Raw genomic sequence first — 9,513 nt, forward strand, 5'->3', positions numbered from 1 at the left:
TTTTCATTTAATTTTTATTTTAATATTGAAAAAATTCAGTGAATTTTGTTTAATAAGGAGACTTATTTGTTAAACGAAAATTAATTTTAAAAATATTAAATATAATTTTTAAATTACGAGAAATTATATATAATTTCAAAAAAGAATTGTGGAATTATCCCATAATAATATGTTAAGTTGATCGGAACTAGGAATATATTTTTATTTTTTTTAAACCCAAAAAAAAAAAAAAAAAAAAGAAAGAAAGGATGAAGGGGTTGCAGCTTTTGTAGAGAATTTTCATTTTATGTGTATTCCAAGTTAGGTTAGACTGCAAAAGGAAGTTGGTATAATCATAACCCACGTGTCTTGTTCCCCTCTCCCTCCACCTTGCTTGTGCACTAATCATTCACTTCACACCATTTTTCCACCCTTGGAGTTAGGTTACTTTATTTCTTCTATGTATCAAATAATTAAATAATTATAATTATTTCTTGTTAAGGGCTTTTCTGTAATTTGGAGAAATGAATTGATTATTTCGTTTGGGCATTGCAGTAGCGGAGAAGCGAAACAGACAGTAGCTTTGCGATGGCATGATGTAAGCTTAAAGGTTTTCGTACTTCTACGGGACGTATAATTGTCCTTCCAATTTCATGACACCCGTCGCTTCAGTTACTACAATTATTTTGTAGGTAAATTACATTGAAATTCTTTAAAATTAGGTGAAATCACACAATTACTTTTTGCTTTTTAGAAAATTATAGTTATACTATCTGAAGTTATAATTGCACCCCTTATTAAAAAAAAATGCTTAATTGCTCGTACAAACATGCATTGAAAAATATTAAACTAACGCCGCTCGTAGAATGTAGTTGAATTTTGAAAAGACATGAAGTATTTAAATATTTTGATCTAACATTAAGGGGTGTCAATATAATTTATCTTTATTTCATTATACAAATTTCGTACTATTGTAAATAAAATTTTAATTTAATGGTTAAAGTGCAAATTCCATGACTATATAATTTTTCGAGTAACAGTGAATCTCATCAAATGTGTGAATTCATTATTATTTATAATTTAATATTTATTAAGAATTTATGTTAATTTATCATTATATCTTTATGTAATAATACAATTTGCTTCTGCAAAAAAAAAAAAAAAAAAGGTTGTTAGAATACAAAATTTGACATAGTTATAAATAATTTTTTAATATTTAAAAAATTATTAACACCTCTAAATATTTGATGAAATTATACAATCATTTGATGGAGGCATGTAAATGTCCACTTTGTCTTTGCTGATTTTTGACAAAAAGAATTGAAAGAAAAGTTGACAATGTGAAATTTTCTTATTGCCCATTCGTCTATACAAAAAAATACTTTTTTTTAAAAAAGTATAAAATTATTCTATAGTTCATAAAAATATTTTGATCAGTTCATCATAAAAAATGAACAAAGACCTAATAAAAGCTAACTGAATAAGCTAATTATTGTACAAATATTAAAATTAAAAAGTCTTGATAATTTTCTAAATAGTAAAAAGATATTTATAATTATGCAAAATTCAAAGACAGTTCATTGTAATTGATCAAAATATTAAATTGAAATCCAATAAATCGGCTTCAGGTGAAGTGGCTGGAGGGTGTTTTCCGAAAAAAGACATTTATATTAAAAAATAATGGAGTTTTATTCGAAATATCTAAAAACAAGAATTAAGAGGAATAAGTATGAAACAAAATAAATACGTGAAAAGTGTCTGAAAAATAAAACTTAAAAGTGAAAAAAGTTGAAGTTTAATCTTTACAATTTTATCATAAGTTATAGAAGTTGTCGTTAAATTAATAATGAGGACAGTTATATTCACACTCATAATTTATGGTTTATTTGCACAACTTATTTTTATTTTTTACATAATTACAAAACTACTCTTGACAACATAAAAATATGAATAGTTTGTGTAATGATATTAACGTTTTTGTGGGGCGTATGCATAATTTTTTAAAAAATAAGTATGATTTGTGAAAACAATCTTGACATATCTGATGGATGTATGTATAATTTTTTTAAGAATATGAATAATTTGTGTAGATAAACTAAGATCCCAAAACATAAATGTAAGGGATAATTACACTCATATCTCTTGAAGTTTAATATAATTATACGTAGATTTCTTGTATTTTGAAAAATTACATTTAGCACCCCTCAAGTTTACTTTTGTTAAACAAATAAATCATTCTATTAGTCAAAATAATTTGTTGATATTAACAAAAAATTGCTATTTACCCCCAAATTTTTTTATGATCATATTCTCAATCGACTTTATATGTTAATGCATGTGAGTAGATATATCTTACCCGTTATAAGAATAGTTTAGCCAAAAAAATTATTTGATCCGCAATAAGTCCGTAATAAGTCAAATAAGAGTAAATATCAATTTGTATATAATTTTTTTTATAATATCAACAAATTCAATAAATTGTCAGACTGAATAACTTATTTGTGAGACAAAAATAAATCTCATGAGTACTACATATAATTTTTCAAATTAAAAATAGTCGAGAGAAGAGTGTAATTATTCATTAATAATAAATAAGTTGTCAAACTACTCACCAAAAAAAAAAAGAAAAAGTTGTCAAACTACTTTTTGTAAAAATAAATAATAAAAAAAATGTTGAAAAATAGAATTGTCTTTTCACATTAATTTAAGCAGAGTGTGAGATCCTTCCGAAACGTCGGAAAGTACAAAACACACAATTCTCCGAGGATACAGATACAGTATAAATAACACTACACACACTAGCTGCACTACCCTGCCCATCTCCCAACAAACATTACAGCGCAGGAAATCTCGAAAGGACAACACCGTCATTTCAGCTCTCTCTCTCTCTCTCTCTCTCTCCTCAGTTGTAGCTCAAACGACAGCGACAAGAAAGAGACACCCAATTTTTTGGATTCCGTAGTTTGCAGGAAACGAGTTTTTTTTCTTCTCTTTCCAGAATTCGCCTCATCGGTAGCGATGGAGAGATGCACGCCGGTGCGGAAGCCTCACACTTCGACGGCAGATCTGCTCACGTGGTCGGAGAATCCGCCGGAATATTCCCCCGCCACCGCCTCCTCCGCCCGTTCTCACCAGGTAATAATCCAATAGTTCTCTCGCTACTCCATTTTCGTTTTACTTTTTTGATTTTCTGAGTTTGAGAAATCAAATGGAATGGCAGCCGTCGGATGGGATCAGCAAGGTGGTGTTTGGAGGTCAGGTTACTGATGAAGAAGTTGAGAGCTTGAATAAAAGGTTAGAGATCTGAACTCCTTCCTTTTTTCTTTTTGGATAATTCAACCTCTTTACTATATATATATATATATATATATATATATTAAATTTTCTATAAGTCTGAATTAATAAATAAATGCTACGGACAGGGATGTTGAATGTATTGCATATATTTGTATGATCTGATTTTGTTTGCAAGATTGAATTTTAAAGTAAAAGTGCAGTCAATATTACTTCAATCTTGCTCAATTTTCTTCCTTAGTCAATAAATGTACCAGAATAACGGGATCTCTACGCTTTTTTTTTTAAATGTATTTGATCTCGAAATTTCAATGACTTTGATCAATATTTAGATCTTTGCATTTGACATATCTGATTATTTGCATTCAGATCTACAGAATATTTATACATAATAAAACGCTCGTTTTCCCTTCCCATATTATGCAAAAATTAAGGAATATATAGTTAACACCATATTTTAACATAGGGGATTCATTTAATATTAATATCTGAACATGGCCCGTTCACTCAATACGTCACACCTTTCTTTCATTAATGGGTGATAGTGAGATTCGTACCCAAAAATCTTGTTTGTTTGGCTCTCATACTGTGTCGAACTATCAACTGATTTAGTATCTTATATCTGATTTCAAATTTTTAATAACATTTTTTTTTAATTTGTTCAGATAATTTTAGATTGGAAATATTTCAAATCTTTCAATTATAATTTTAAACTATATTTTGTAAAATATTGATGTATTTCAAATTGTTTTCAAATAAAGTCTTTTGAAATTTTTTTCCAAGTACTTGTCTCAAAACTAAATTCGTCAATTCAAATGCACCCTTAGGGAATTTCTCACATACCGCATTTTGAGACTTATGTCATTCTTGAATCATGTGAAATTTCACTGTAACTTCCTTAGCCAAAAATTTTATTACCATGCTATTAATATAATATTAACACAAGGCATTCTATTGCATAATATGCATTGGTTAAAGAGATATTTGGAGAAAATCAGAAAGCAAGATAAATATCAAAGAGTCATGCATATAAGTAAACACCAGACTTCAAACATTATTGCCTGTCAAACATGGAAGCATCAGTACACTACAATGTTAGAAGTGAATTTTTAAAGAGATTTTTGCTCTCTATACGAATTTACCATAATTGCCCTATCTTTCAATTATTTAAAACAGGAGCATCAAAACTTGTTGCCACTAAAATTGTTGTTCAACGAGAAAGCATCATTTTTTTAATTTTCCCTTGTGATTCAGATTAAAAGGCGCAATAGTATAAACATCCGGGGAGCCTTTGTGATTGGATCATTGTGCTATGAACTCCATGTGCTAGATTCAGATATTGCACGCAACTTTTTAATGTGGTTGAATAAGTATGACTCATGAATTTTGCTCTCGTTGCTATAAGAAAAAAAAGTTATTTGATTACTATTTTCATTTACAATTCATTTTTCTGTATTTTCCCTTTATATTTGTGTTCTCCATTTTGATAAGAAGTTCTAACTCCTGCAATTTGACATTCCAGGAAACCGTGTTCAGACTATAAAATGAAGGAAATGACAGGCAGTGGTATTTTTAAAGCAAGTGGAGAAAACGGAGCGTCAGAAGCCGAGGATGATGGCCAGACCCCACTAAACAAAACGGGATTGCGCATGTACCAGGTATTGGTTGTATTAACATATGAGAGAGCCTTTAGAGTTTCAACAGCCTATAGTTTAATGCATTTAATGATTGATTTTGCTAGCAAACACTAGCGGGAATCAGCCACATTTCTTTTGGTGAAGAAGAAACGGTTTCTCCGAAAAAGCCGGCCACTCTGCCTGAAGTTGCAAAACAACGGGAGTTGAGTGGAACTTTGGAAAGCGAATCCGAGGCAAGGTTGCAGAAACAAATTTCTGATGCCAAGAACAAGGAGCTAAGTGGGCACAATATTTTTGCCCCACCACCCGAAATTCAACCCCGCCCCTTGGCCACTCGAGCTTTGGCATTGAGAGAAAGCATTACCATTGGAGAACTCACGTCGCATAATGTATGTAAGCAAGTCCTTGCTGGACAACATTTGATGCACTGCAAATATTGCAGTTTTTCTTGTTCTTGCAGCATTTAGAAATTCGACTTCAACATGGTTACTTACAACATCTTTTCTCCTTATATGCCTCTTTCATTATAACTCTAATTAGATGCTGTTGTCTAAATTCTTGCACATATGTATTCACTTCTTTTTATAGTTTTGGTCTGTCTAATTCAATCTCACATCTCATTCATTTAAAGGGTGCTGGAGGCCAGAGCAATGGTGCTTTAAGCGAAGAATCTGTGATCAAGACAGCAAAGAAGATTCCTAACCAGAAATTCTCAGAGCTTTCAGGCAATAACATTTTTAAGGAAGATGCCCCCCCTGCGTCGGCCGAGAAGCCACTGAGTTCAGCAAAGCTCCGTGAGATGAGTGGCAGCAATATATTTGCGGATGGGAAAGTGGAATCCAGGGACTACTTTGGTGGAGTTCGTAAGCCTCCTGGCGGTGAAAGCAGCATTGCCCTCGTGTAACTTGTTAGGTCTAACTAAAATTTTCTTACATGTTAATGGTGTCAACATTGTCTTATTTAGACAGGGATTTGCTCGCATGATTATTTGACCTTTGTGTTTGTGGTTTTGGTGTTCCCTAGGTTTGATTAACATGTTCTGAAGGTAAGATGGAGAACTGGCTAATTGAATTGCACCTCATGGTATTGTACGGTGGTTTTGTGGTTATGAAGTGTTTGGCCATACAATGATTGTATCCTAGTCTTTTTCCGTTGGCTTGCTATATTTTTGGGATTTAGGACACTTGATCCTTGTTTTGTGTTGAAGAATCTGGTATAGCTGTTGGCATTGAAAAGAAACTCTGTTGGACTATTCTACATGGTGTCTGGAACAGGATTTCAGATGTTGGAGTTTATCAATTGGAAAAGACGCACTGAAGAATTCATGATCTCGGGGCGCACGTAGAAACATTTTACCATAATTACCATTCGTTTCTGGCATATCTCAACATATTTTTACTATAATATGAGCTACTTTACTGGAAAATCGTGTAAAAATTTTAAGACAATATGCTTTAGATTAAAATATGTATATATACATGCATCCCCAACAACTATAAACACTAAAAAGGATTAGTTTAACAAAAAAAAATGGGTCATAAAATTTAACCCCCCTAATGTTTTTAAAATATTATAAATTCGTCCAAAGAGTATTTTAGTCCAAAAAAAAGGATCAAATTACATCAAAAGTTTGTAAGAAATATTTTTAGAATACCACAAGTTAAAATCGCCTAAACCATTTCAGTGGAATTATATATGTGACGGAACAAAACTCAAGTAGGGTAATTGTAATTTTCAATGTAACACTAATATATTTAGATAATTGTAAGAAATTCCATCAGGAATAACACTCCAGTTCTCAAATAATTCACAGGACAAAGCAAATCTCATGCATGAAGATAGAGAGCAACAGAGATGCAAATAACTTCAAGTTCTCCAATCTTTAGCACTCAAAACAGAAATACGGATAATGTTATTTATAGTACCTCCGGATTATTCAATCTGTTGCTCTACAAGAGGCACATAATTGAGTTCACATTAAGGCCACAGAAACACAACATAGACTCGTAATAGCTTAATAGAAGTCCGAAATTTCAAGATAGTAAAACGGGACTATAGCCGTGAGCGCAAAAAACATACAGCCGGCGGTACATCTCAAGCTTCCTCATGGCCGATCAGGGCCAAGAGCATCTTTTCATAGTCTCCGGTGGTGTCCTTGGCAATGGCGCGATCAAGTGGCACACTGTTCCTCTTGTGATACTCATCTTTAATGATCTTCAGGTCGACCTCGGCCCTTGTGGCGACAACTCTTGTGAGGGCTCCTTCATCCGTCCCTCGCCTGTTAATTGCTAGACGAAGAACCTTTTCAAAGTATTTCTCAGGGCAGACCAAACACTTCACTGTGGCTCTCAGTATATCCAGGAACTCATCCTTAGGGTCGGCTTTCAAATCCTGCCGACACAAATTGCCTTATATCATGTTTAGATGGAAGGATTTGGGAAAAGGAGTTCAAATTACTATTGTTCAAGATACGAAAAACAAATATTTTAATCCATGTGATAAATTATCTAAACAAGCTCAATGAACGTGTTATCGTGGATTTGAACTCTTAGCTACAAAGTCAGTAATGCAAGCACAACCTGAAAGTATATATGGAAGGACGTATTTGTAACATTGCATTCAGAGACAAGACGCACAATCTCCGGAGAATGCTAAAAGCTTGATCAATGCTTGCTTCCGTACCTTGTTTATATCATTTCCAAATTCATTTTTGTATTGGTTCAACGTTGCATTGATTTGTGCTTTACTCCTTGTGGTCAAAATCCTAATGACATCATCGCAGCTGTACGCCTTCTCCGAGATTTTCTCATGCAGAAGCTTAGCTTCAGTTTTTGCAAGAGTCAAGTTCACCTCGTCCCCCGAATAACGATATGAACTCACGAGTGGGACCAAAAGCTACAAAAAGAAATCAACAATCATAAATTCGGAAAGAACAACTACGGTACTAGTCTTCTACACATGGTCGTCACTTTGCCTCATGTTTGAGCAAAAGTCTGAACAATTAGACAATAATCTAATTTGACACGCTTTGTTCCTCATTACCTTGCGGAAGTCTCCAGATGTGTGATAAGCCACATCCTCCTCAAGTGATTTCTTAAAACGAGCATGATAAGCTTCCCGTGCAAGCAGCAGTTCTTTTGGAGACCTAGTACAAGCTATCTCCACAAGGACTTGATTGCTTGATGTCCATTTCTTTGTAGCTTCATTAGCCAAGTATGCATCACGCTCTGGAGGGTCGAGGGTCCACAGCAACACAACCCTCTGATTCAGTCATTGAGAAAAATGAAATGCATTAGAGTTGCCCGTTCGATTGAAAAACTGCTTAATGTAACCATGGTTTCTGCACTTGATCCATCAAAATTTTCATCCAATATTGGTAAAAAAGAGATGAGACGACGTGAATCAAACCTCAAAATCATTTGTAAGTTCCTTGTCCAGTGCTTTGAGCAGGTCTTCTCCATACGTCTCTGCATAGACTTGCCTAATCAACTTGCGCTGGGTGGCATTTCTGTGGCCCAAAATCGATATGATCAAGTCCTCGTTGGTTCCCCATCCTGTCAAAAACAGCAAACTGAAGTCAAATTGCATTTATGGACGCTAAAAATCATTTAGGGAGACAGACACTTACATATATGATCAAGTGTGACAGATAGTCGACAGGGCAGTATGAAGTAAAACAATACAAGATTAGCAAATCACTACATACAGTTAGATCCATTACATCCCTCTTACAAATCTATAATTGACACATTTCGATCTTACTACAACAGAGAGCAATGATCATCCCACAAATACTCAAGATCCATCAAAATGGTACAGATTGTCAGATCCAAAACATGATCTTTTCGCTTCTGCTTTTTTCATCAACATCCATCAAAAAACAACATGCTTGTCTTAAAGCAGATAATGTGCAAAATTTAAGACAATACAACAAACAGAGAACCAACCACTTCTCTCATTCACTATCTTACTCCGATCATCACATTTTCTTCAAAGATCAAAGCAACAATCAAAAGGGCTCTTCAGGTAAAGCACAAAATCCATCAAGACTAACTAACCGATTGAAAAACTCAAAAACAACAAATTTTAGCCATAATTCGTTGTATTCAACAACAGATGACAGAACCCTTTATAACACTTGACTGATCAAACCTGAAAATGCTTTGTGGAGTTGTTCGCAGTCTTCGGCCACAGATGGAACTTGTGACGGCACACAGAGAGTCGACATTGTTTGAGTTTGGTATGAATGTGTATGATGATACGTGTGTAGAAAAACCGAGAAACGCGTATAGGTTATATAAATGGCTCTTCGCGTTTTCTAATTTTTATGACTAGAGAGAAAGCGACATGGGGATTCGAGTTTTGTTATTACATGTTTGACTATGAACCAACTTTAGTTCATATCGCAGTCAGACCCAATTGCAATAATTCTTGTTTCGATCTTCACTTGAATTTTTGAGTTTTTGGTTTAATAAGAGGCTGTTTGCCAATAATTAAATTAAGTATTTTTCAAATTATAATTTAAATTAAGTTGAATGAATGTGTTGGAAAATATATATTTTGATTATACTTAAATTAAGCTAAAAATTGTAAGTCAATTACA

General features: G+C 33.4%; 2 protein-coding genes across 2 annotated transcripts; one reads left to right on the top strand and one right to left on the bottom strand.

Moving 5' to 3' along the window:
- Positions 2,761-6,093, top strand: LOC105158952. The gene is made up of 6 exons (XM_020692881.1): positions 2,761-3,114; positions 3,200-3,273; positions 4,796-4,931; positions 5,015-5,299; positions 5,542-5,822; positions 5,934-6,093. The coding sequence occupies exons 1-5, from the start codon at positions 2,998-3,000 to the stop codon at positions 5,812-5,814; spliced, it is 885 nt and encodes a 294-aa protein (XP_020548540.1). The 5' UTR covers positions 2,761-2,997; the 3' UTR covers positions 5,815-5,822; positions 5,934-6,093.
- Positions 6,766-9,219, bottom strand: LOC105158953 (annexin D1-like). Its single transcript, XM_011075875.2, has 5 exons — positions 9,063-9,219; positions 8,319-8,464; positions 7,953-8,171; positions 7,593-7,805; positions 6,766-7,301 (listed from the first exon to the last, which is right to left on the bottom strand). The coding sequence occupies exons 1-5, from the start codon at positions 9,136-9,138 to the stop codon at positions 7,005-7,007; spliced, it is 951 nt and encodes a 316-aa protein (XP_011074177.1). The 5' UTR covers positions 9,139-9,219; the 3' UTR covers positions 6,766-7,004.

This window comes from Sesamum indicum, linkage group LG3 (genome assembly GCF_000512975.1).
Source record: "Sesamum indicum cultivar Zhongzhi No. 13 linkage group LG3, S_indicum_v1.0, whole genome shotgun sequence".
Classification (NCBI taxonomy): Eukaryota; Viridiplantae; Streptophyta; class Magnoliopsida; order Lamiales; family Pedaliaceae; genus Sesamum; species Sesamum indicum.

Excerpts from the sequence above, each read along its gene's own strand:
- LOC105158952 (XM_020692881.1), top strand. The coding sequence starts at position 2,998 with ATGGAGAGATGCACGCCGGTGCGGAAGCCTCACACTTCGACGGCAGAT. Across the intron at positions 3,274-4,795 it reads GTTGAGAGCTTGAATAAAAG|GAAACCGTGTTCAGACTATA; the intron begins GTTAGAGATCTG and ends TTGACATTCCAG. Across the intron at positions 4,932-5,014 it reads CGGGATTGCGCATGTACCAG|CAAACACTAGCGGGAATCAG; the intron begins GTATTGGTTGTA and ends TGATTTTGCTAG.
- LOC105158953 (XM_011075875.2), bottom strand. The coding sequence starts at position 9,138 with ATGTCGACTCTCTGTGTGCCGTCACAAGTTCCATCTGTGGCCGAAGAC. Across the intron at positions 7,806-7,952 it reads CATCTGGAGACTTCCGCAAG|CTTTTGGTCCCACTCGTGAG; the intron begins GTAATGAGGAAC and ends TTCTTTTTGTAG. Across the intron at positions 7,302-7,592 it reads TTGGAAATGATATAAACAAG|GATTTGAAAGCCGACCCTAA; the intron begins GTACGGAAGCAA and ends TTGTGTCGGCAG.